This window comes from Rousettus aegyptiacus, unplaced genomic scaffold (genome assembly GCF_014176215.1).
Source record: "Rousettus aegyptiacus isolate mRouAeg1 unplaced genomic scaffold, mRouAeg1.p scaffold_m13_p_2, whole genome shotgun sequence".
In the NCBI taxonomy this organism is placed as follows: domain Eukaryota; kingdom Metazoa; phylum Chordata; class Mammalia; order Chiroptera; family Pteropodidae; genus Rousettus; species Rousettus aegyptiacus.
This window is the reverse complement of record NW_023416295.1, coordinates 62,448,992-62,476,679: the sequence shown is the minus strand read 5'-3', so window position 1 is coordinate 62,476,679 and position 27,688 is coordinate 62,448,992. Positions and strand designations below refer to the sequence as shown.

Sequence of the window (27,688 nt, the reverse complement as noted above, 5' to 3'; positions counted from 1 at the left end):
ATAGATAGATGTCTTTTGTTGCTCAATGCTCTATTTTTTTCTTAATTATGCTTCTTTTCCTTTGATTAAGCTTTACAAGTCCTACCTTTGTTCTCTGAATTTTGAAGCCTCACCTTGTTCATAGTAATGGCATTATTCTTGGCCAACATTTGTTCCAGAGAATCAGTTATACTGGTAAATTTGAATTTGTCTGGAGGCTGGCGATAGATTTTGTCACTCAATATTTCAGTTGCTCTTTTGCATTTTTCCACATCCAAAGAGCCAATGGGAGCCCAGCCGATGCCTCTCATCCATTGGAGATCTGACTTGTACACATTCTGTTGACATAAATAGTCAATAAATATTTATCCCTGTATTGGGAAAACATTTTTATTTTCATCTAAAGGATATGAAATAAATTAAGATCATTCTTGGAAATATAGTTTGGTGGACAGGCAGGGTATTAGACAATATTCCTTTTTGTTCTGGAGGATTAGACAATTAACACTCACAAAAAAAAAAAAAAAAAAAAAGAAATCCTATTTTCCTCATTGCAGGGGCTGGTGAACTTGGTCCGACCTATTTCTACCTTCTCCAGAGGATGTTAGTTCACTAATTTCCCATGTTGTTATGATCCTCAGGTACTCACATCGCTCTGGAGTTCATAAGCCTGCCGAGCGTGAATGACGTCATTCTGGTCAGGCAGGCACGTCCACTGGTGCAGGTAGTTCTTGTAGTCTATATCACTGACCAAGGTCTGACACTTCTTGGCCAGGACCACCCCCAGCATGTCCACAGGGCTGCTGAACTTGGTCTTCCACTTCTCAAAGTCCTTCTTGTATTCCCTGTCACTCTGGATCTTGGCCACGTGCATGGACCACATCATTTTGGGGTCATCTTGTATTGCTCGGGCACCAATGTGATGGCCAAGTTGCTTACGATAGCCTTCCTTGTACTTGAACTAGAAAGGGAGAGGGGGAGAGAAAGGGAGAGAGGGAGAGAAAGACAGAGACAGAGAGACAGAAAGACAGGTAGAAAGAGACAGAGAGAAAGAGAAACAGAGAGAAAGAGAGAATAAAATTAGAATAGGAATCATACCGTATACTGTTTGTGCCTGCTTTTTTTCAGTTATATAAACATTTCTCTGTGTCATTAATATTCTCTATAATCATGAATTTTAAGGGCAGCGGGTATGTCATTATATTGGTATATATTAATACATTTAACCATTCTGTGATTATTGAACATTTATTTTTAAATTATGATAGTTACTCCCCATATTTTAGAAATAAATAAGAAATATATTTTTAACAAATTTATCTTCTAAAGAAGCATCCACAGCCAATCACTGGATGCAGAAACAAACATATGGTCCATGTGGATGGTTGCGCTTTGAATAGAATGTATCCCACTCAACCAGCCCTTATAGGTTCATTGGTTCATAGGGCATGGATTGGGTTTTGAAGGAATCCCACAATGAGTTTGGTTATATATATCAGAATACATCACGTGAAAAAGCCAAAAGAATCTCTGAACTACAGTCAGTATCTAATGCTTTTGTTCAGCAGGAAATCAACTGTATTTTCAAATGCATGTTGCTATCACCTTAACCATAGCTAGGATTTAGCCTTCGTGTTGAGAATTTCATTACCATGATTTTAAACTACTTACTGAGAAAAAACTGTTAAGAAGAGCTTTAATATCATAAATTAGTTGCTCTACTATATATCCAGGAGAAAGAAAAGAATCTTTGAGCCAAAGCTAAGGTGAAGAATTTTTCAGGTGCACTTACTTCACTTGCAATGTCTCTGGAGGCCTTGGCCGCTCTAATGGGAATGGCATCTAGCCGCATATCATAGCCCTTTCTCTTGGCTTCTTCTAGGCCAAGTTTATATAGTTTCTGAAAGAGACGTAAGTCATCATAAGTTTGATTTATAAAATGTAGTGTAAGGAAAATACATCATGCACCATGAATATATTGCTTACCTCACTGTAATTTATTTTGTTTTGTTTAGCTAGTAAAACTTCTGGGGTATCTGGCATAATATGGACACTGGTTTTATCTGTATCCCAGGCTTTTGTATAGAGGCGCTGAAACAAACAAACAAACAAAAAGCCATGATTAGTATAGACCAGAAATGAATAGATACATAAAAGTAATCTGATTCTTAATGAGAGTAAAGAGAATCTGCTCTATGAGTTGATATTTGTGACACTTTCAGATCTAGATGTCTCATGTCAGTGAGAAGCATAATAATCATTTTAAAACCACTTTATTATAAAGCAAAAGAATTGAATATAATTTTTCTTTCATAGAAATAAATTTCAGTGTTCACACACATACACAAAATTAATACTCTTCCCCAATTAAAAAAAAGAACTTACATGGTTCATGGTAATAGCATTATTTTTTGCCAAAACCATTGGGATGGAATCCATAAGGCTGGAAAACTTGAATTTATCTGGGTGTTGACGGTAAACGTGGTCACTCAAAATCTGCATAGCTCTCTTGTTCTTCTCATCCTCAAGAGAACCACTAGGTAACCAGCCAATGCCTTTTAGCCACTGAAGGTCGGCCTTGTACAAATTCTGAAATTGTTAAATGACAAATCACTAAACTTAAGTACAACATATACCCCTAAAGAAATAAAATTTATATTATATTATAATTTATATTATTTATATTACATTATGTATTTTAATGCTTGAATTCCTGGGAAATTTTAAAATTTGGTATGTCTTGTCTATCAACAGAATATTCAGATTAGAAGCAATATTTTGAAAAATATTTAAAGATCAGCATGGAGAGAACGATCTAACTCTTCAAGATCAACAATCTAGAGGCTTCCACTAGAGCAATGGGGGCTTTGACGATTCTTTCTTTGTGGAATAATAGTTCCTCCAGATGTTTGGGTGACTAGATAGTGTGTGGGAATTAGTCCAGAGAAATAGACCTTTATTGTGTAAGCTTAGCTCCCCTCACTTTGGGGGAATTTTGATGCTTAGGAAAGCATACATGGTGTTTCGTTGGCCAAAAAGAAATCTTAGACTCACATCGCTCTGGAGCTCATAGGCCTGCCGAGCATGGGTAACATCATTCTGGTCGGGCAAGCACGTCCACTGGTGTAGGTAGTTCTTGTAGTCTATATCACTGACCAAGGTCTGGCACTTCTTGGCCAGGACCACCCCCAGCATGTCCACAGGGCTGCTGAACTTGGTCTTCCACTTCTCAAAGTCCTTCTTGTACTCCCTGTCACTCTGGATCTTGGCCACGTGCATGGACCACATCATCTTGGGGTCGTCTTTGATGTCGCGGGCTCCAATGTGGTGGCCGAGTTGCTTGCGAAAGCCTTCCTTGTACTTGTACTAAAGAAAAAAAAAACCTCGTCTCATTCTTTCTCATTCTTTTAAAGATTAATTTACGTTGCCATCTTTGCGGCAAATTACAAAGTACATTAACTCTAAATAATTCACTGTGTGGAGAGCCAAAGATTTACTTTTTCTGATAAGAAAGATTAAGGCTAAATCCAGCTACAGATTCCATACATAATAATGCGTTCTTGAGCTTATCTTAAACCCACGCTGCATGTCTAGGATCATGTCACTCTGTTTTAAATTTTTACTCCTTGAAAGATTTTGTTTAATTTAAAATTAAATTGAGACTTCTTTGAAGTGATAAATTGCAATGGAATCGGTATAAATGGGATAAAGTCTTACTTCGCTGGCAATTTCTCGGGAGGCTTTTGCTGCTTTGATTGGTATGGCATCAAGGGGAAGGTCGTAGCCTTTTTTCTTCAGCTCCTCATAACCCATTCTGTAGAGTTTCTGTTAAGAGATGAAGATCACTTTGGGAAAAACTGTTTTTCACAAACAACTTCAGTATAATGAATCCAATATGCTGAATATTTTAAGAGTCCATGGGAATAGTATCTGTGCTCTAGAATACTCAATGTAATTGGAAATTATACCCATTGATTGCTAATGATCCTGTTTCAAACTTAAAAGCTCTTCAATTACCTAGATCAACAAAATTAAATGTCAGCTCTTTCTAAATGCTTATTAAGATAAAGCAGAAGTAAATTGATAGAGAAATGAAATGAAATATCATTTGGGTATGGTTTTCCAATTAACTTTGAGTGTTTCATTCAAAGATTTTGTTAGAAAAGAGCAATGCCTTTCCATCTAACACTTCTAATGGGAAAAAATCATGCCGAATGGGCTGTCTCTTCCATGTAGCTAATACATTGTGAAATACAGTCTATTTCACAACATAGGGCTGTCCAAAGTAGAATCACATCTGTAGGTATGTAACAAAGTCCTTCATAATTTTTAATATGTAAGACATTTTTTGAGGAAAGTTTAAATATTGAATTTAAAAAGCTTAAGTGAATCCAACTATTGCAGTGTTTTAAAAGTTAAATGAAGAATAAACTTAAATATAAAAGCTCAAAAAATTAAAAGCTTAAGTGAAATAATTTGTTTTATAGATTTGTTACATAACTAAATAATTGAGAATGTAATTTATTGCACTTTCTCTAGAAACCAGATTGTTTCAAATGTCTGTTGATCTTAGACTTGTGTTTACATGCATATTTTTTTTTCTTTGTGGTATTACTCTAACGCATTACTTAATGTTAAGGTCTTTCTATTAGAGTTTAGAATTTGTCTTTAAAATATTTATTTTTATATCTATAAATTTCAGGAGCTTATGCTATGATGAGAATAAAAGTAAAAAAATTCTTCTGCATAAGTTTTTTATGCTCATTCTTTTGAAATTTCATCGACTTTTATATGTGTCAGGCACTACACTAGTGAAGCACTGCAGATCCAGCAGCAGTTGTCTTTGTCCCCAAGGACACCTATCCACATAGGGGAGAGTGCTATAAACCATTATGTTATGATGACATGTATAACAATGGACTACAAGGAACAGACAGCACGCATCCCCCAACTCTACCTGAGATAGGGAGTGCCAATTATTTTTATGTTCAAGCTAAAAGCCATTAAATGAAGAATCTAAGTCGCACGTAGCATCATGCTATTCGAAATAAGTTGGACAGAAAAAGTTGAGAACCATATGAGTTCACTCCTATATAGGATATAAAACTGAAAGCAACAAATGAACAAGACAAACAAAAGCTCATAGATACCAACAATTTAGTGGTTATCAGAGGGAAAGAGCAGAGACAGGAAGGTAGATAAGGATAAAAGGGGTCAAATATATGGTGACAGAAGGAGATCTGACTTTGGGTGGTGAACACACAATGGAATATACAGATGATGTACTATAGAATTGTGCACTTGAAACCTACATGATTTTATTAACCAATGTCACCCTAATAAATTTAATTTAAAAAGAATAAAAATAAGTAAGTAAATAAATATTTTTAAAAAGCAAAAAAGGAAGTCACATATCATTTATTAATGAAAATGATTCAGGCATTCAAAGTAACTTCTGAATAAATTCACTGCCTTAGAAGTGATTAAAATGAGCTTTCTGAAAACACATACTGAATTGGAAACTCACATCACTTGTGTTAATTAAGTTTGCTTTAGCCAGAATAATGTCAGGTGTATCTGGCATGATGTGGACTTGAGTCTTGTCCTTGTCCCAAGCTTCTCTATAAAGTCTCTAAAATGAGAAAAAAGAGTTTTTCAGTGGTGTTGTTAGATTAGTGAATGACATAGTTAACTTCGAACAGTATTCCTAAATTCATTTAAATTAAGCATAATTGATTGCATAAGCAAATAACATAAGCAGAAAATAAGTATAGTATTTCTTGACTTATCTGGGACATAACAGCCTTTTCAAATATAGATTATAGGTTATCTTTTTAAGTTACAGATGATCTTGCCTCTAAGAAATCAACCCAAGTAACTGGAGTCTTTGACAAGATCATCAAACAGAGCAGCAATTCTTCATCTGTTGAATTGTGAGTCTCCCTCAGAGTTTAATTAAAGATGGCATATTCAAGGTATATCTAGAAATTAGGGAGTTTCATTTCCTAAGTGGTTTATTATTTATTGTTATACCTCATAATTATTTGAGGGATTAGGATTCCCAAAAGGAAAATTCTGTATGAGAATTTATCAAAAACACTTGTATATCCCAGACCACCCTCTGTCTTCTTCACAGGAGACTAGAAGACCCAAACAAAAATCTCATTGATTTCCTAAAACTAGGAGGTTAAAGCTTAATGAAAAACGAGATGATGTTTACATTGTTAGAGAACCTTACCACAAGATACTTATCAATTACAAAGGATAAAATAGTAATGACAATGGAGAAACCCAGAGACACCAATCTAACCAAGTGATCAAAGTTAAAATGATCAGTAATGGGACAAATTGGTATCATGTATGATGTATGGAGGAGGATACAACATGTGTTATCCTGCTAAAAATACAAAACCTGAATCTAATCAGGAGGAAACACCAGACAAACCCAAACTGAAGGTGATTCTACAAAATAACTGGCCTATGCTCTTCACACATGTCAAAGACTTGGAAGACAAAGAAATACTGAGCAACCAGTCCAGATTCAAGGAGGCTAGACATGACAAATAAATTCAATGTGTGACCTTCAGTTGGATCCTGGATCCAGAAAATACTTCTTTTATTTTGTATAAAGTACATTGGTCGTAAAATTGAATAAATTCTGTAAACTAGAATTGTGTCAACATTAATTTCCTGGTTTTGATCATTGCACTGGGGTTATCTGTGGTTATATAAGAGAATGTGCTTGTTTTCAGGAAATACACATGAAGTATTTAGGGATATAGTGGCATCATGAAGGTATATATGAAAGAAAAAGAGGGAAAGAGGGGGAGAGAGGGAAAAAAAGCAAATGTGGTAAATGTTAACAATTAGGGAATCTGGGTGAAGATATATATGTGTATATACACAGATATTTCTATATATGTGTATATATAATTTATCTGCAGTATTTTTGCAACTTTTCTGCATGTCTGAAATTATTTCAATATAAAAATTTTAAAAGTCTCAGTGACTTTAGACTCATCAGACTTGTCAATCTCCCTTTTAGGCATTCCATGTGGTACTTCTTGGCACTTCTTCCTGAATATGCTTACTATGGTCTAAGAGAAGCTGATTAAAACCTTCAGGACAAAAACAAAGCAAAGCTTGTGAATTTCCATTCACATTTATCCTGGTTCTTTACCAAGCTTTCTGATTAAGTAAGACCAGAATTTCTTCACCTGAGCACTATTGCTGTTGTATACTGGATGTTTCTTAAGGGTAGGAAGAGGGGGCTGTCCTGTATATTCTGGGATGTTTCCATCATCACTGACTTCTATCCACTAGATGCCAGTAGCATGCCACTCTCAAGTTGTGACAAACGAAAAGGTCTCTGTGTTGCCAGATGCCCCTATGGGAACAAAATCGTCCTTGGTTGAGAACAATTAAGTTGGACCATTTCTTTAAGGGCATGTGTCACTGTCACCCCATGGAAAAGAGAGAAAATGCTAATATTTGTTTATACTAAGATAGATGTATTAGTCTATTCAAAAAGAGAGACAGCAGGCTCAAGGATCCAGGGGGCCTTCTCCTGAGGCCTGAGGGGATCAGTATCTCAGCATTCCGGTAACCAGGGCACACTGTTAGGGAAGTCTGTCCTGAGACATTGATGTTAATAAGTTTCATGATCCAGGGTTGTTCTCCTGGCAACCTTATTAGTTCAGAGCTTTATAAACAGCCCCTTTTCATAGAGAGAAAAGGAACTTGGATTCCAACAGGGGAAATATTTTGCATAAATTTGCTGCTTTATTAGTCAGCCTGTTGGACTCAAATTGCCATCATAAAAATAAAAAAGAAATGAAAACTTGAACATTCATAATAGTCAACATTTACTATAAATTTTGGATGTCAAAATTGCAAAAAATCTGCGTGGGGTTGACTGAGGAGAGCAAAGCTGCAATTTATCAATGCTTACTAAAAGCCGATAATGGGCTTATATATAATATGTATAAATTAATATATATATGATATAGGTAAAATATATGGCACATTATATATATTTAGATCCTTCTAAGATTCAAATGGTTATTACTATACATCTATTTAAACTTTCTTAACTGTTCCAGAATCTCAGTGCACAAAATGCAACTTTCTGTAATTTTCAGGGTTATATTCTAAGCAATGAGCAATCTTTCCCTCTGTTCCTAAAATTAGTCTATACCGTTATCTTTCATTTATTTTATTTTCATTTATTTTATTCGATAAATGTTTATTGAGGACCTGTCACATGCCAGACACTGGTGTCAGTGTTGGAGGAGGAAATAAGTTAAAGATGGGATGTGTGTGTGTGTGTGTGTGTGTGTGTGTGTGTGCACACTATATATATATATATATATATACACACACACATAATATATATATGTATTTACACACATATATATTCATGTTCTATGTATCTTGACTCAGCTAAACAAAATGCTTTATAATCACTCTTTATAATATTTCCATTGTGCCTGTGTAAGATACTCAGAATGTTTTCCTCTCATATGTGCTATACTAATGACAAAAAATTAGGGTCTTTAATGCATTCAAGTTTCAAAGACAAAAGAATGTATGTTCAATTGTTTCCTTATTACATTTTGGATAAATAAATAAACAAGAAAACTTTTTGGGTGACAAAAATGATACTAACCCATTTTTACATAATCCAGTGTAGTTGAAAATTCAAATGAAGCAACCAAATATAAAACATTATGCTGTGTTGTGCTATGCTGTGTGATGTGATGTTGTGCTATTCTACTAATTTATTAAGCAAATGCTATTAAGCACCTATCAGGTATCAGGCACTACAATTTATTTAATCTATTTCCAAAGAGTTACTCACATCACTCCTATTTTTGGCATTTGTTTTTGCCAGAACTATTTCCATGGCATCCGGAATGCTGGTGAACTTGTTTCTGTCTGGAGGCTGACGATATTTCTTCTCACTGATGATTTCTGACGCCCGCTTATTCTTTTCTGCCTCCAAAGAACCCAGGGGACTCCACCCTATGCCTCTCAGCCACTCAAGGTCAGACTTATACAGATTCTGTGAAAATACAAAGCAAATCATCAAAAATCTCATCCTCATGTGGACCCTTGACTCAGGTGATTCTATGCATTACAAACAGATGCATTTTACATACTCAAAATTAATTTTTCTTTCTAGCTTTTGTCTCTCTATGACTGAATGGCTACTCATATGAGACAGGAAATAATATGTAAACTATTAGATTTAATAGACGCTCACCTCACTCTGTAGTTCATAAACTCTTTTAGCTTGAATAACATCGTTCTGGTCGGGCAGGCATGTCCACTGGTGCAGGTAGTTCTTGTAGTCCACGTCACTGACCAAGGCCTGACATTTCTTGGCCAGCACCACTCCCAACATGTCCACTGGGCTGGTGTACTTGGTTTTCCACTTCTCAAAGTCCTTCTTGTATTCTCTTTCACTCTGCATTTTGGCTACATTCATGGACAACACAAGCTTTGGATCATCTTGCAGACTCCGGAATCCAATATGGTGGCCAAGTTGCTTACGATAGCCTTGTTTATATTTGAACTGAAATCAGAGCAAAGAGTTCTTTTATTAACATTAACAGAGGTTAAATTAAGCTCAATTTGCTTTGTTTACATGTTTGTTTTCCAAAACTAAAATCAGAGAAAGGATGTCTATGTTAACTTAGTAAGAATGAAAAAAATTAATTGGAGGCTTCCAAAGAAATGCAATAAAGCTGAGTATCAAGAGAGGTTGTGGTGAGAAATTAATTCCAGATAGAGGCAGAAATACATTTTTGGGTGTGCTAGCATTGTGTATGCTGACTTTGGGATAAAGTACTGTGATAAAGCACTGTGGTATCCTTATTAGAATAATGGAAATGTATGGGCTGAATGGCAGAAAAATTAGGAAGATTCAGGACTTGATGAACAAGTTTAATACTGTAGATTAATTTATTAAGCAGCAGGATATTTAGTGATTTGCCATACAGTTATGTCATGCAAACTTGTCTTGTTCAGGATCTATATCTTCATGCACATATGGCTAAAAACAGCAAAATATGTTAGATTAGAAAATTCCATAAGGTTTTAACATATTGCCAACATGAGTCAAAATAAACTACATAAATTTAAAAAGTAAAAATGAAATCCAGTATTTAGATTCAACTGGGAAAAATTTCATTAGTAGTAGATGACAGTAACAGTAGTGATAGTAATAATATAGTAATAATAGCATTGATGCTAGATGCTGGGCACACATTACAGCTCACAGAGGAAGTAGGTTCTACTCTCTTGACACCCAACTTCATGGTTATGTATGTTAAAAATACACAAGAGTTTAAGGTCATAAGCTCAAAATGGGCAATCTAACAAAACTGCTTATAAAAAAGTAGTCACAAATTCTGTAGAAGCAGAGATAAAGGCAAATTAAAAGCTCATTTACTCTGGCCTAATCTCCTGTAACGGGGGTGGGGGGACACTAAGTTTTGAGGCACTCTATTTTGAAAAAATAGAGTAAATTTCAAGTAGAATGATCAGAAGATTTGAAGGACTTATGAAACCAAAACCAAAGAAGAATAAGTAGGAAACTTGAAATATTTGAAGAGATATCAGATGGAAAGAGAAAAGAGGCTACTTTGTGGGTTCTAGAACACAGACCTAGAGTTGATCAGTAATATATTTAAATTTGAAATAAGAAAATGTATAATGACAATTACAGATGATCCAATAAGGAAATAACCTGTCCTGAAGGATACAAAACCTTTTATATTTGTAACTATTCCCGTATTGGTTGACTACCCATTGGAGATGCAGAGAAGTCAGAATACTGAGTGGGAGATGGGATTAAATAAACTTTAAGTTCAATCTTTGAACACTAAATTATGCAATTTTAATTTATTAAATTAAGTATTCATAAAAATAGCTCTAATTTCCTTAAATTTTATAGATACAAGAACTATTTGGAACTATCTTACTTATAGTGAATTTAATTTTAGAGTAAGATTTCAAAAGTTTCTAACTAATAGGTTCACATGGAAAGAAATTAATTATATCAAATACTGTGTTATTTGGAAATTGTTGACACTATGCCTTCAATTTCTAAACTATCTTTACCTTATGGGAAGCACATAAAATGGAATGAAAATGAGTCAACTTTCTGGGGAACATGCAAGCATCATTATTTCTCTAGGTTCATAACCACATTGATGCACTTTAACGAGTTATTGACTTGCAAGCGGGAGAGGGGGTTATAATCATCTAAGAAACTACACTTCTGGAGTGTCACAAAATAACTGAGTCAGGGAGAATCTTTCCTTATATTAGAATTTATTGTCAGATTTTATTTTTAGACATTCCTACTCTCTAAACTAAGTCCTTGTTTTGTTTAGTTTAGTTTTAAAGATTTTGATAAAGAGGTTGTACTTCCCTATGAAATTCTGGTCATTTATTCTCTATAATCAAGGTCACTTGAATTTTTTGTGGTTATTCTTGGGATTAACAAAGCATTATGTTTACCTGTATGCAGACTAAGTCAAATATTTGTAAACATTTAATTAATTAATAGGAACCAAATCTAGTTTATTCACCAAGTTTACTACCCTTTTCAATTATAACTAGAGAGGGAATATCCTTCTTTTATGAATTTTGGAACAGATAAGTTAAGCCCTCTGGACCCTAAACCTAACTTCTTGTAATTTCCTGTATTTTTTATGCTCCAGGCTAGTTTATTATAATTACATAAAAGCAAGGATGACCTAAATAAAAATTATTGGCAGCTAATTTTTAAATATGTGCATATAAAAATCTATCAGTATCAGGTTGTTGAGGTTTATTTATTATCTGGCACTTTGAATTTGCCTAAAATGAACAAATAGAAAACAGAAAAATTATCTTCAGGTAATTAGGGGGAAACTTAAATCTCTGGTTCCTTTACAACGTCTAAAAACAGCATCTTAGTATAATGGGTCTTGTAGGTTTTCCGGTTCAACCTCTATGCACAAAGCCCCCCTTTTTTGATATTTTATCAGTGAGACAGAAGAGCACATTTTGGGTATGTAAAGAAGGTAAGAGAAGATGAAGGGGAGGGCATACCATTTTGAAAGTTGTGGCCTATCTGTAAAAATAGTTACCAGAATTAAGTTACCTGATTCAGATAAAAAAAAATATATCCTTATCAAAGTCAAACTAATACTTACATCGCTAACAATATCTCTTGAGGCTTTGGCCAACTGTACAGAAATTGCATCAACTGGGAGATCATAGCCTTTCTTCAAAGCTTCTTCCCATCCAAGTTTATAGAATTTCTGAAAATTAAAGATATTATTTAGCATCATTCAGTATATATTAAAACCCCAACAGATTTCTAAACAAAAATTTACCTAGAGAATAGAGATCAGACCATCTCCCTCATGTCTAAAGATACAGGGATAAAAGCAAACAAGCTGTTCAATAGAGCAGTGATTTGGCATCGCATGATCTGGCTTCAATTTCTTTTGGCTCACCCCCGGGTGTATAATTGAGCATGACCTTTTCGGTTCAGACACAATATGGGCATATCAGGTATGTCAGGCACCTTCCCCTGCTATGTACAGTCTGGGCTTACTTTTTGAACACAGATGTTAAAAATAATTGATAAGAAAACACTCAGATAACAAAATATTAATTGTCTAAGTGATAAAAGTAACAAATGACTAAATACCTTTTATAAGGTACAATAAATGAGTTAAATTTTCTGAGTTGAATTCATTGATTGGATGCCTGTGTCTGAAAACTGAATAATAATAAAAACAGCTGAAATTCACCCAGTACTTACGATGTGCCAGGCACTATTCTGAGAGCTTTACGTGGAATTTCTCATTTGGTCCTTACAGCAATTCAATGTCATAGGCACTTTTATGGTCCCAATTTTAGGGATGAGAAAACCAAGGTGTAGACCTAATATACAACTTATAAATAGCAAAGCCAAAACTCATACGAGGTCTGTTTAATACAATATTTTCTTTCAACAATTATTTATTGATTTCCTACTCTGTGCCAAACACAATGAGTAGTGGGAAAAACCAAATAGGCACAGTACCCACCTCCATGGAACATACGATCATAGTGGAAGCTCTTGCTTTTAGGCACATATTTTGCAAAATCTCTAGGCTATCCAGTTTAAGTCACTCATTTTCATTTTTAAGCATTCATATCAATTATTTACCATTACATCACTTAATAAGTCTAGTTAATGTCAAGCCAAATTTTTATGTAGCTTTACCTGACTGTACAGAGTTTGATTCTGCTTGGCTTGTAAAATATCTGGTGTGTCAGGCATCACATGAATCTTGGTTTTGTCTTTGTTCCAATCAATGGTGTATAAGTGCTAGAAAGGTAAAAAAAAAAAAAAAGACATTTGATATTTAAATAACTTTTTAGGACAAACCAGAAAGAAAAAAATATATAGCAGAGTATTTAAATGCACACAATTTGAATTAGATTAAATGAATTTAGTAACTAAAGTGGTATATAATTCAGAAAAGACACCAAAAACAAACTCAGATCTTAAAAAATAAACTTTTAAGATATTTTCTATCTTCTAGAATGGATTAAAAACACTTAAGACATAATAATTTTAACAAAACAAATAATTCCTAACTCAATTAGAAGGGCAGGAGAAATAAAAATTACTGGCAGGTAACAAAAGAATACGGTGTGGGGGAGTCCTCTGGAACTGTTTGCCACTGCCTAGCAGAGGACCAGAACTAAATTTCCCATACAAAAACCAGAGGCTGCTAGCCTTCCCTTGTTGGGAGCTGTGTGGAAGAGCGACTGTTCTTTCTACCTTGTTCATGATGTGTGCGTTCTGCTTGGCAAGAACCATGTCCATGGAGTCAGTCAGCTTCTTAAACTGGAAGTTGCTAGGGTGCTGGCGGTATTTCTGATCACTAGCATATTCAGTTGCTTTCTTGGCCTTCTCCACTTCTAGGGATCCAGCTGGACTCCAGCCAAGCCCTTTGTACCATTCATTGTAGTCCTGCTTATATTCATTCTATAAAGAGAACAGGCAAATCTACTTTACCTTATTAATTTAGACACAAAAGTCTGGCACAGAAAACCGTGATCTCTTTTCCCATGCTGGAAATCCAACCATCATCCAGAAAGAAGAAAGAAGAAAGAAGAAAGAAGAAAGAAGAAAGAAGAAAGAAGAAAGAAGAAAGAAGAAAGAAGAAGAAAGAAGAAAGAAGAAAGACTTACATCACTCTGTATGTGATTCATATTCTTGCTTAGTTGGATATTCATGGCATCTGGAAGGAGGATGTACTTGTGAATCAGGTGTTTGTAGTTGGTGTTGGTGATGTTGGCTTGAGCATCCTTGGCAGCTGTGACACTGAGCATGTCGGCAGGGGTGTGGTAGCTGGTCTTCGTCTTCTCGTAGTTTTTCTTATACTCCCGATCAGATTGCATCTTAGCCACTTGCATGGAATGGACTAATTTGGGATCATCCTCAAGACTGCGGAAACCAACCATTTTCCCCCTCTCCTTTTCATAATTGTATTTGTATTTATACTGTGAAGAAAATGTGAATATTTATTCTGAGCAATTCCCTTGACTTGGAATCATTCTAGTATAAACATTCTTTATTTCGTAAAAGTAATACTTATATAGAGTTCTGTGGTTCACAAAACACATTTTTCATATCTGTATAACTTGATACAACTATACCCTGTGAGGTAGGTAGCAAAGTTATTATTACTTCTCACATTTCACAGATGAGCTGAGAGCCAGAGAGGTGAGTGACTTGCTAAGGTCATTAAGGATTAGAACCCAGATCTTGATATGATACACCACACTGACTCCCACGCATACTCTGCTTTTACTTTTAAAGTGATCTTTAGGAGGTAATAAGAGTATGGCAAATGAAAGAAAAAAGTAGAATGTTTTAATCAGTTTAATGCTTCCATGAAAAATTTTCCAACCAGTCTTTTACCGATGAGAATAATATCAGTTATGAGATACAAGTTATAATTTTAGAGTAGCTTTATATTTGTGGAACTTCCTCTCTTTGAAGGCTTTCTATATTGGTATGATGAAGAAGAAATTTTAGTATTTATCACCCAACTTCCCTCAATAGAAGGGAGATCCTGATACATGAATACATTCTGCCTATGTCTTATGGGTTCAAGTGTGTAAATTAGAGGGATAGAACCTGGGACAGCCAAATCCCCCAGCATAATTGAGGGAGACGAATTTTGAGTTCTAGGACAATGTAGGAATGGGATAGGGGTGGATATGTAGGAAAAATGAAGAACAGAGACAGAGGAGGAAAGAGAAAGTATAACTGGGCAGGGGGAAGGTGGCTAAGGAAAGAGTACTCTGAAATGTGCTCTGCTCATTATCCCCAAGCCATTAAATACTTACTGTGAGTGGATTTCCTGTGGAAACAACCAACTGAAAGGATTGAGTTTCAAATAGATAATGTATTATGGCAGTGGTGTGTTGGCACACCAGCTCTCTGGCAGGGTGGGGGAGCTCTAATTTTCAGGGTTTGTCGATTTCTGTGGTATAAGCACTCCCACCATAGCTGATGTCAAGCTATCAACATTTTAACAACTGGTTTGCAAAATTCCCAATTATTTAATAAACAGTTATCATGAGCCCAAAAGGTCAGCAACCTAGCACATCACTTTATGAGACATCCTGTTATCAAGACAGATCCTAAGAGGCAGCAAGCAAGAATAATACATCTTTCATCAAGAAAACCTGGTGAAGGGCTTTGATTTCTATAGGCCATAGCCTTGGTGGCAGACTTCAAGTAAATTCACCCATGTCTGATGAGTCAGAAAGCAGATATCTATGTAGTTATAATCTGGTTAGTATTCTGGTTTTTGTTTTTTGTTTTTTGTCTCCCCCCCTCCCCCCCCAAAAAAAATACCAGAGAAAACAAATGAACGAAGTTAAGAATTCCCAGAATAGAATGAAACTACTGTTAACAGATATTTTTTTCTTCCCATATTTTATCCACTCAATGTTTCTAGAACTCAGCCCTTATTATTTTAATAAATTAGAACCATCCCCCTGCCCCAGACAGGTGACTGCTCTCTTTCAGACTTACATCGCTTGCAATATCTCTTGAGGCCTTGGCAGCTTTGATAGGAATTGCATCAGTTCTGAGATCGTAACCTTTCTTTTTAGACTCTTCCAAAGAAAGCTTGTAGAGTTTCTGTAAAGAGAGGCAAGGGAAGTTTTCTTCTAAATAGGAAAGCCTATGTTTATTTTAAATGAGTAAACTAACACTGTGGAATCATTTTTATTTTTGAGCAGAATAATTCATTAGTGGTTCAATGGCTGAATATTTTCACAAAGAACATAATTGTGTTTGGAAAAAAATCTATTACAAACTCAAAAATATCTTTAAGAAACTACCAGAAAAAGTAAAAGTTCCTGGTTTTTATTAGGTTGTAAATACGCTTTTTAAAAATGTGAAAACCAGTAGATTCTTATTGAGTCATTTTATCAAACGGTCATGGGAAGACTATAAAACAGCCATATTCTTATACGAAAACTTCATTGTTTTACGATTGACTCTTTTATTTATTTAATTGTGTGGGTTCTACACTACAAAAAGAAGTTAGCAATCTTAAATCCCTGCAAATACAAGCTAAGCCAAGAAAAAAACTGGTATGATTAGAGGATTTCCTAGCAATTATGGTTAGGATGAAAAAAAAAAATGAAATAAAACACACACATTTTCTAACATTGTTGCACACTTCTTGTTAAGAGGCTTGCCCCAAATTTTTTAAAATGTTCATCTTCCCTCTCCATTTTCCCAAGGTTCACTCTTTAGAACCATCTCAAAAGTCTGATGGAGGAACTCCCTAAGAATCAGGCTCTCGGGTTCTCAGTTCTTTTTTCTCTTCCCCTAAGCCCCAAGCCTTCTCTTCCTGCCAAGTCTCTTAGTTTGAAGAAGATCTGCCCCTAAAACAAAATCTACCTGTCCTTCAAATTCCTAATTGTTGCACGTAAGTCCCATTGAGAAGCCTATTCCAACTCTTAGCTAAGCAAGATAGAAAGAGAAAGAGTCTCATCTGTGGATCCCTACTCTTACTTTCAAAATATTCACTCTCATAATTGATTCATATTAACTAGTTTGTTTGTTTTTACTGGTTCAAATGGGTGGGAAACAAAGATGACGACAGGGGAAATTATACTTACATCACTCATATTAATTGCATTTGCCTTTGCCAAAATAATCTGAGGGATGTCAGGCATGATGTGGACTTTGGTCTTGTCAGCTTCCCATGCTTGTTTGTAGAGGTGCTAGAGAGTGCAAATAAACACAAACAAATACAAGTTAGTATTTAAAATCTTAAAAAGAGCCTCACTGAGTACATATATATCATCGTATATAAATATCAATATTTTGTGTATTTTTTAGATAAGTATTATTTTTATAAAATTTAAATGGAAAAGGTGCTCATTCAAGCAAGACAATGGAGAGGATGAAACAGAAAGTAAAATATCCCATCCTCCTACTTGACAGCCTGGAGACAGCATCTCCAACTTAAAACTTTCTATGCGCATTAAAGCTCACATACAGTCCTTTTTAAATACAAATGAGGTAATGTAAAACATAACAATATAGGTTAGACAACTTTTAACTTTCTTAAAATAATTTACTCCATTCATTTAAAGACCTGTATAATATTCCATAGGGAGGTATAACCCAGTTGATTTAACCAGTTCTCTATTGAAAGACGCATAATTTGTTTCCAGTCTTTTTCTATTACAAGCAATGGTTCCATGATCTTCGTGGTGGACCTGAAGATGCAGCACTCAGACACCCATTCAAGGAAGGACGCTTTGCCCCAACTATTAGTGGACAACCTCCAGTTGTCACCTGCTTCAGAGTTTGCTCTCTCACTCAAGAGCATGCCCTTCCCTGGTGGCCACCTTCAGTGACTCATCAAAGTGTGGGTATAAAGGCCTGGCCATTCTGCCCAATGTAGGACACATCTAGTAGGACATGTGCACTTGAGCCCCCTGTGGGATAGGCCTTGGCTTTGTAGGGCCTGCATCACAGTTAGACTCATTCTTCCCAGTTCTCTTTCCCACAGGTACTGAATCCTCAAAAATGTTCCATACTCCAAATTTCATCTCAGCATCAACTTTTGGAGACTCTGACCTGTAAAAACTATCATTTATATGTGTATAAGTATGTATGTATATCTTTGCACATATTTAAGGATTTCTGCAGGGTATCAGGTATATAAATATTGAATTTTAACAAATATTAACAAACTCTAGATTATAAGTTTACATTAGTAAACTTATATTAGTAACCTCCCTTACCAACATTGTACATAGCACAACTTTTTAGTCTTTGCAAATCTGATAGGTGAAAAATGCTATCTCTTTGTTTTGGCCAAGTTTAGTTAGAAAACAAACAAAACTTCTAGAGCTTTCTTCTAGATGAGAGTTTGGTAAGCTTTTCCTGTAAAGGACCAGATAGTAAATATTTTAGGCTTTGTAGGCCAGAGGATTTCTGTCATTAACTATGTAACTAACTGCTGCTATAGTGTAAAAGCAGCCATAGATGATATGCAAAATTTTAATTAATTTAAATGTAAATCACCACATGTGACTAGTGGTTATAGTACTGGAGAGGACAATTCTAGTGGAAAGAGCAATAACCAGGCATCGGAGTTCAGTTCTAGTCCAGACCCAGTGGTTGACCTTCTGTGTGTTTAGGGGAGGTGCCTTGCCTCTCTGGGCTGCGATTTGCTCCACTCTGCTATCAGAGGATCCAACTTGATCATTAAACTCTCTCAGTGTTAGTATTTGCTAGTTTATGATTCTCATCGTGGCATCATTGTTCTGAAATGGTAATCATTAACATTGTAATAAAATAAACATATGCTTGTGATAGTTTAAATTCCACATATTAAAGGAGCACTGAGATTTGTGCTTTGTCTTTTATGTAAGTCCCTTTCAAAGAGGTTGGTCTTCCTGACAAATCTGTTTTCTCTCTTAGAGGACTCCAGTGGATTTACTCATCGAGACTTAGCCCTATCTAATGCAAGTCAGACCATCATTTTCTGCAACTGTTTAATGTTAAAGTCCAAATAATTACCCCCCTTTTTTTTTGCTAATCGATGCCATTTAAATTGTGATCCACACAATATAACCAGTGCTACTGGTAATTACTCTGTTACTTGTAATTAAAAAAGAGATGTCCAAGTTTGATGTGCTCATTGGTGCTGATATCAACTTATGGCTAAGAAATGTAAAAATACAGCAAGGCTTTTCTAAAGGCTGGAATAATTACTGATCTAAGGAGCTTCTGGTGGAGAAGGATTGTTCTCATGATTGCCTAGAGAAGGTCCTGGCTCAATATACTGCTACAGCCATGTGATCTAGGAGTCTGCTTTGATCCAATCAAAGCAGATGGTGTGCTGCCACACCCAGCTGTTATCAGGCAAATAATCTGCTGATTCAGCATTGTGAACTTTGACTCAACCTCATCTTAAACAAAAAGAGCTCATTTTCAAGGTTTGCATTAAAAGAAAGAGTTCATATTTATTTTCTGTCTATAGGGTAGAGTGATCCACTGAACGTTTGGAGGACCACTAATTAGGACTAATTCTTATCTTTTTTAAACTATAAGACCTCATTTCAAGAAGGAGTAAACATTAATTATGATGCCGTAAAACTGTTAGCAAAATCTATAGATTAAATGGAAGATATGCCTGGCTGTTTGCCTGATGCATATGAAATACTACATTGTTAAAGACTTACTTCGTTCATAATTTTTGCATTATTCTGGGCCAAAACCATGTTCATCGAATCCATCAACGTGGAATACTTCAAAGTGTCTGGGTGTTGGCGGTACTTCTTTTCACTGATAATCTCCATGGCTTTCTTGTTTTTCTCAGCCTCCAGGGAGCCCAGAGGGAGCCACCCAACACCCTTCACGAAGTCAGCAAAGTCAGCTTTGTACTGATTCTGCAAAAGAGGAAAAGTTCAAGAGTGAACCAAAACTTCTAAGAGCCAGGAGTGGGTATTCAATATTCCATAAGTTCCACTTTAGTTTTCAACCAACAGTATATTGAACTTTTAACAATTTTTATCCCTAAAATTTGTCTTTTTTACATTTATTTGCATTAAAAATTAAAAATAAGCAGTAATACCTTTGTGATTTGTTTTCCTCAATGCCCTCATAAAGAAAAAGTGCTACAAAATACCAAATAGATTAATCTACCATGTGACTATTAGAAGAAAGGTGACTATGCTGGCTTAACTTTCTTATAAAAATTGCCAAGTTACTTTGATTCATAGATGACTTATGAGGACCCTATTTCTCTCTTTTTCTATGTCTTGGATCGGCCACCACTGTACAGCTCCCTCAGGTGTACCAGAAACCTCACTGGTACTTTGTGCAAATTTCAGCTTTCTTATCTCAATTCTGACATTTTCCTCTACAACTGTTCATAGCTGCTTTCATTTGTGCACTTTTGTACCTACCTAGCAATTAATAGCTCAATTCTTATATTCTCAAAGAGAAATATAGGATTGGCATGGCCTGCCTTTGGTTGGTAATTTAAATTCACTTCCCCCAGCCACCAAATGTCCTGTATAGCTGAATTCTTGGCTCTTCACTGTCTGTGCCTTCTTCACATTTATTCTAATGGCTGCTACAGCTCTCACCTCCTCAATACTTCCGCAGTAAGTAAGATAGGCAATTACAAAGTTGGATGTAGCAGAATGAAAACTGGTTGGGAACGAGGGGCAGGAGCTACCAAGTCATCCGACTTTCTGCTTTCCCTCTTACTCCTTTATCAGAGCCTTTTATGCTTCTGACTTTCTTCGTTAGACATTATTTCCTCCAATACATTCTTCCTGAAGCAAATTTTCTTTGCTATTACAGAATCTAGCATCCAACAATGCTCATAGCAATAATAGTAGAAAATAAGACTTTCATTTCTAAAATCAATCTCCTTTTGTTAAAAGAAATAAATTCAATCTAAGATTAAAAAATGAAACACTTCATTGGGAAATGACACATGATTTCTTTCAGGATTTTCAAAATGTCATTACTTATGGTCATATATGATTTGCTTATTATCAGAGTAAATGCTCTGCAAATTGTGTGGCTATCACATACATCACTTTGAAGTTGCATCATGTTTTTGGCCAATTCAAAGCTCATAGCATCAGGAAGCATGTTGTAGGTATGAATGATGTTCCTGTAGTTGGCATTGGTGGCTACTTCCTGGGACTTTTTGGCTGCCACCACACTGAACATGTCCACCGGGGTATGGAAGGATGTCTTGGACTTCTCATAACCCTTCTTGTATTCCCGGTCAGACTGCATCTTGGCCACCTGCATGAAGTGCACCAACTTGGGATCATCTTCTAGGCTCCGGAAGCCAATATGTTTCCCTTTGGCTTTTTCGTAGGCTTGCTTGTATTTGAACTGTGGACAGAAAAGAAAGCATGACGATGAACATAGTGGAGGAAAGAGAAAAAAATATAATTAACTAGATGCCATTAGCTTTGTCACAGGTTTAGTTATAGAGCTACTCTAAAATTAGAGAGAAAAAAGCTCACAGCGGAGAGGAAGCAAAATCCTTTTACTTCAAATTTTTTCAGACTTGAGTCCATGGGAGAAAAAAGAATAATCTCGGAGTTACTCAAAGAGATGTGGAAATAAGTTGTTGTAGGGTGCTTTAGAAAACAGCTTTTCCCATTCAGCTGTTTAACCAGCAGAAAAGCCTGCAGGCACAATTTTTCATGCTGCACCTTTAAATTCAGGAAAGAGGTTGGTTATGGGTCTCCTGGATAAAATTTTTAGCTTGCATCCCTACGCTTGCTTAGACTTGCCTATAAATGATTTGAATACTCTAAAAGGAACTTGTTTTAACAAGATCCAGTCACCTTTTACATTAAATAATGAATGAATAATTACAGGGTCCTTGGATTGGGTAAAGGGATGTGCCTTGTGTATTAGTTACATGGGACGATGGTCCCACCCACATAGGTAGGGCTGACTGCAGGTCCTGAATAGACACAAACTTGGTTCATTTGCTTTTATTGGCCTAGCTTAATGAAGGCCCAATGGAAGCACTTACATCACTGGCAATGTCTCTAGAGGCTTTTGCAGCCATTATTGGGATGGCATCTGGCCTTAGGTCATATCCTTTCTTCTTTTCTTCTTCCCAGCCAGCTTTGTACAGTTTCTAAATGATGAAATAGAAAAACACCAGGATCTTGTTACTTGGGTAAAACCGGGGATTCTGATTTCAAAGTGGTTGGCATGCAGAAGACAGATGTTTTGTAAACATTGTCTCCCTTCAACTTCTCCCCGACATTTGTTGTTGCTTTGTCATTAGCGTTAATCTACTTACATCACTCATGGTGATTTGGTTTACTTTGGAGAGTAAAATGTCTGGCGTATCAGGCATCACATGAATGGTGGTCTTGTCTTTGTTCCATTTTTCAGTGTAGCGCCTCTACAACAAGAAGGACAGGCACATGATTGAACAGCAGGACAAGTTTGTAGTAGTGTTATTAAGAGGAAGAGACTCATAACTCCATGATAGAAAAGTTAAGCCTGATATTGGAAAATGGTTAAAATAACAAGATATGCTGATGAGACTAGACACATGATGAAGAAAAAGGGATCAAACAAGGGAGTTTTACACTGACACAATAAATATCATCTTGCCCAACCTCACATTATATGGGGTTTGCGGTTTTGTCACACTCTGAGCATAGTCACTATGAGAGCTCTCTAGACATGATAAATGTTATAGAATGACCCCTCTCACCACCACCACTGCCACCAGGACCATCAGAAAGATTAAAATGCTGACAAAGGTCACAGTGGCACTGCCAGGCTCGATGGCATGAGCACTGTGAGAGTTCTCGGGCTGACGCCAGCAGTTGAGCCCTTACCTTATCCATATTCAGTTTGTTGCTTTTGTTAAGTGATTGTTCCATTGTGTCCATGGCATACGTGAACTTTAGCTTCTCGGGGTGCTGGCGATACTTCTTTTCACTAAGAATCTCTCCTGCTTTCTTTGCCTTCTCCACTTCCAGTGAATCTATCGGGACCCAGCCAATTCCTTTCATCCAGTTGGTGAAGTCAGATTTGTATAGATTCTTTACAACAAAAGGGAAATTTTCATTTCAGAAAGAGTCAGGGCTGGGGTTTCTGTGGTTAGATGATATATTCATTATCAAAAATAAGAAAAAAGGAGTTGGAGGAGAAAAATCTACTCTTTAGCCCTTATCATCCTTTAGAAAAAATTAATTATAAAAGTGATTACATTCATGGTGGTTTTGAACAGAAAATTTTGATCCAATAATTCCTTTAAAAAAATTAACTTTCTTAGGGGAAAAGTGAAGAGAATTTTTCACTAGAAAGCATATTTTATAGCATCCATTTGAACCTCTTAGTTTTTAAAAGGATATATCCAAAGTTTTATATATATATATATAATTATTATTATTATTATTATATACCACCAAAGAAGCTACATGTAGTTCAAATGAGTAAAATCCTAAAGCTCCAAATTCTGGAGAGGATCCCCAATTATAGTGAGTCTAGCCAGATTTAGGATGAAGTGAGCAGAATTGCTGGTTTCTCATTCTTCCTTCCCACAAGCAACAAATGAATAATTCTATGTTGACAACCCATTGATCATTACATACATCACTTTGGATCTGCATTGCATTCCTGGAGTGCTCCACACTCAAGGCATCTGGCAGCAGAGTGTAGCTGTGGAAGGGCTGTCTGTAGTTGGTGTTGGTAGCAACCTCCTGAGACTTCTTGGCGGCTGTCACACTGAACATATCCAAGGGTGTGTGATATCGGGTCTTGCTGGCTTCATAGCCCTTTTTGTACTCACGATCTGACTGTATTTTGGCCACATTCATGTAGTGAACCAGTTTAGGATCATCCTGAAGACTGAGAAATCCAATTTGCTTGCCTTTGGCTTTCTCATAGGCCTGTTTATATTTGAACTATATGAAAAAGAAGGGCAGACAAAAGTTTGATAGGGTGGGTTTCAGGAAATAATGATGTTAAACTGAATTTATATAACAATTAAGCAATAGCCAAATACAATCTGAATCTAATGTTTTAGTATTTTTAAATAAACAACTGGCAAATTATTTCTAATGGATGGTCTTGAGATCTGCTCTGAGGATAATTAAAAGTCAAATAATTTGCAGTTTATATCTAGTTTATTCGTAAATGGATTCTTTGTATATACTCAGAGGTTCCTAAAAAGTATGTTTATTAAGGATTTGGTGTAATTTTTTTATTACCTGTTTCCATTATTAATTTGCATAACATTACAAAGTATTTGCATAATCCTGAGTAAATTTCAGCAAAGTTCGTATACAAATTAGTGTATTGGACTCCAACTGAATGAGTTTTTACTCTATCAAGGTATTATATCAATTCACATAAAAAAAATATAACTTAATTTGTAAAAAGTAATAAGTAAAATTCTGTCATTTAATCTATAATTCTTCCTGGTTTTCAATATTTCACCAACTTTTTTCTTGTGGAAATTATATATTAAAAAATACTTTGAGATGTCCCTAATTTAATGACATTTTAGTATAGCAAGGCTATTTTTCTCGACAAAATTCAAATAAAAAATAGTTTTCAAGTTCATAATGATGCCAATGAGCATTTCAAATATTTCAAAGTTAAAAAAAAGAATTTTCTTCTTTCTAAAAACTGTATTGAGTTCTTAAAGGTTTTAAAGTGAAGCATCATAAAAAATCATTGAAACTTAGGATATTAGAAAATATTTTTATATTATAACTTTTTATTTGCTTCCTAAAATGTCTCATGTAGACTTACAACCATGTAAAGATTTTTAAAGTGTAGAGAAAGAAAGTTTACTACTTTCAAATTAGACTTACATCACTAGCAATATTCCTTGAACTTTTTGCAGCAACAATTGGAATGGCGTCTGTTCTCAAATCATAGCCCTTAGCAAGGGTTTTCTTCCAGTCTGCTGTATAATAAGCCTTGAAAAAAAGAAAGCTTATTATATTATCTGACATAATTCAAAGAAGAATAAAACAAGATGCCAAAATATTTCTAATAAACATGTCATAATATACCCCTATTAAGAGAATTCATGGAGTTAGAGCTATTGGTTCATCTTTTATGCATCCATCAGATTCATTAAAAAATCATTAACTATTTACACAGTATGATCTCACCTGCTTTGAAAATGTATATGTTTGCACAACAAAGCAACTGAAAAGTAATGCTTTGAATGTGAGTTAATAGATTTTAATTTTTTATAATATTCTATATTTCCAACTTTTCTATAATAAGCATGTGATATTTTTGTTTTCTTGATTTTTTAAATAATAAAGCATTTAAAATTACAGAAAGATATGGATACTAAAATAAAAATTTAGATGTAGTAGCACCCAATTTTAAGTAACCTCAATGTTTAAGTATTATCTGTAAAAGCAGGGTGAAAAGTTAAATAAATCAAAAGCATAGAAATCACTACCAAAAAATGTTTATTTGGAGATAAAAGAGAGACTAAAACATTTGGAAGAATGACTCCTCACTACTGTATTTTCCCAATCTTGTATATCCCAGTTTGTTCCACTTTTTTAAAAAATGGAATACAACCTACTAGATTGATTTTATAACCTACTAATGAGTCATAGTCCACCGTTTGGAAAAGTCTGCACTAAACAAAATATTATGATAGCCTCTAGTCTCAAATTCTATGACATGAGTCCAATCTGAATGCTGTTGGTTGGCCCCTGTGCACAGAGGGAAGAGAAAGTAAAGACAGAGGAAGACCACTCTAGATTGGTAGGTACGGGTTTAATAAGCAAGGGAACTCAAATGAGGCTTGTTTTAGGTGGCCTCATAGTAGATCTCCCCACTTGTCCACCAGAATCCTAGAAGTTTATATAGAGGCCTTAACGGGATTCAGTTACATATACTGTCCAGATGGTCTCAACAGCACATTGTTCTCGCAAGGCCGTGCCCTTGAAAATGGCTCCCGCTGTGGAAATGATGGGCAGGACATACATTCTAAGAACAGGGAAAAGGGTGAGGAGCCTGCGATTGCCCAGGTGCAGATCTTGGGCCAACTGGTGGTCATATTTTCTCTATGTCCTCTTCCAACAGAGAATCAAAAAGTCTGCGCTCAGTTTATTCCCCTTAAAATTCTCAGTGCTACAGTTACCCAGAATTGGAAACCGGAGGCCCACATTAGCAATATTAGACTGACGCCAGGACAAATACTCACATCACTCATGTTGAGGGCGTTGACCTTGGCTTGAATAAACTGAGGCAAGTCAGAGTCTATAGTGTACTTGTGCTTTAGTTTCTCCCCCTCCACCTTGTAGTTCAACTGAAAACAAAGAAAGAAGCATGCAAATGTCATTAGCTGACATAATGTAGGTTTCATCCAGCATACTCTCCTGTATAAAGGAAGGCTATCATTTGTGCTTTTCCATAAATAGTCTCACCCGAGAGATATTGTGGGTTAGGTTCTAGGCCACTGCAATAAAGTGAATATTGCAATAAAGAAAGTCACATGATTTTTTTGGTTTCCCAGTGTACATAAAAGTTATGTTTACACTGTACTGTAGTCTATTAAGTGTGCAACAGCATTATGTCTAAAAAAATGTTCATAACTTAATTTAAAAATACTTTATTGATAAAAAACACTAATCATCTGAGTCTTGAGTGAGTCATAGTCTTTTTGCTGGTGGAAGGTATTACCTTCAATTTGTAAAAAATGTAATACCTGTGAAGCACAAAAAAAGTGAAGCACAACAAAATGAGTTATGCCTGTATGGGGAAATACCTAAACTATCATGCTGAGGAGCTGTTTGTAGACATATTCATTTGCTCATTTCAGTAATATTTATTGGACAGCACTGTGGGCCAGGTAACGTGGTAGGTTCTATATTTAAAAGGTTGAAAGGCTGAAAAGTCAGACTTGTCTTTTTGGAGCTTAGAGCCAAGTAGAGGGGATAGAGAATAAACACAAAATCTATAAGATAGAGCAGAATTTGTGATGTGTTGTAAATAAAATAACTTTAGGAAAGAAATAAGGGTGGTCAGCAAAGTCTCCCTAAGGACTTAACACTGAAGAAAGGGGAGGGGTTCAGGTAGAAAAAGAGCATCCAGGGCCCTGAGTCTGGAAAGGGCACGGCCAGCTTGAGGGACCAAAGGCAGCCCATGTCACGGGACTGAAGTATGCAGAGGAAGGCCAGAGGATCGGACAAAAAGGGGAGCAGGGCCACAGAGCTGAGGGCCTTTTCAGCCAACTCGACAAGTTTAAATTTTATTTTCAGTTCAAGGAGCAGTTAGTAAGTGGTTTTAAGTATAAGAGGGGTGTGATTTATGGTTTTTTTCCCTATAGATCAGGCACTTTGTAAATGTTAAATAATTATTTATAATTATATGAAGTCGGTGCTATTATTAATCATGTTAAAAATAAGGAAAATAAAGCATAGAAAGATAAAGTATTAACTTGGTCCAAATGACCTAACATTTCTAAGTCAGTTTCAACTTTAAATTTAGTTAAAACTTTATTTACATGGGATCGAATTGTTTCATTGGATTTTATTGTTAGAAAAGCTATTAATGGTAGATCTCTAAGGAAACCACTTGCTCTATTGCTTTTTACACCAAAAACTTGACATC

The 27,688-nt window shown here is 35.6% G+C and overlaps 1 protein-coding gene across 1 annotated transcript in view; it reads right to left on the bottom strand.

Annotated features, from left to right (window-relative positions):
* Nucleotides 1-27,688, bottom strand: part of NEB (nebulin) — a 185,635-nt gene that overhangs the window by 108,409 nt on the left and 49,538 nt on the right. The window contains exons 39-62 of the mRNA XM_016151113.2: nucleotides 26,280-26,384; nucleotides 24,916-25,023; nucleotides 23,689-24,000; nucleotides 22,930-23,136; nucleotides 22,380-22,484; nucleotides 22,104-22,211; nucleotides 21,137-21,448; nucleotides 19,771-19,977; nucleotides 17,188-17,292; nucleotides 16,088-16,195; nucleotides 14,230-14,541; nucleotides 13,817-14,023; nucleotides 13,253-13,357; nucleotides 12,189-12,296; nucleotides 9,245-9,556; nucleotides 8,840-9,043; nucleotides 5,507-5,611; nucleotides 3,697-3,804; nucleotides 3,034-3,345; nucleotides 2,365-2,568; nucleotides 1,966-2,070; nucleotides 1,772-1,879; nucleotides 629-940; nucleotides 114-317 (exon numbers count right to left, since the gene is read on the bottom strand). Coding sequence (XP_016006599.2) covers nucleotides 114-317; nucleotides 629-940; nucleotides 1,772-1,879; nucleotides 1,966-2,070; nucleotides 2,365-2,568; nucleotides 3,034-3,345; nucleotides 3,697-3,804; nucleotides 5,507-5,611; nucleotides 8,840-9,043; nucleotides 9,245-9,556; nucleotides 12,189-12,296; nucleotides 13,253-13,357; nucleotides 13,817-14,023; nucleotides 14,230-14,541; nucleotides 16,088-16,195; nucleotides 17,188-17,292; nucleotides 19,771-19,977; nucleotides 21,137-21,448; nucleotides 22,104-22,211; nucleotides 22,380-22,484; nucleotides 22,930-23,136; nucleotides 23,689-24,000; nucleotides 24,916-25,023; nucleotides 26,280-26,384 — 4,383 coding nt within the window. The remainder of the gene's footprint in view (nucleotides 1-113; nucleotides 318-628; nucleotides 941-1,771; nucleotides 1,880-1,965; nucleotides 2,071-2,364; nucleotides 2,569-3,033; nucleotides 3,346-3,696; nucleotides 3,805-5,506; nucleotides 5,612-8,839; nucleotides 9,044-9,244; nucleotides 9,557-12,188; nucleotides 12,297-13,252; nucleotides 13,358-13,816; nucleotides 14,024-14,229; nucleotides 14,542-16,087; nucleotides 16,196-17,187; nucleotides 17,293-19,770; nucleotides 19,978-21,136; nucleotides 21,449-22,103; nucleotides 22,212-22,379; nucleotides 22,485-22,929; nucleotides 23,137-23,688; nucleotides 24,001-24,915; nucleotides 25,024-26,279; nucleotides 26,385-27,688) is intronic.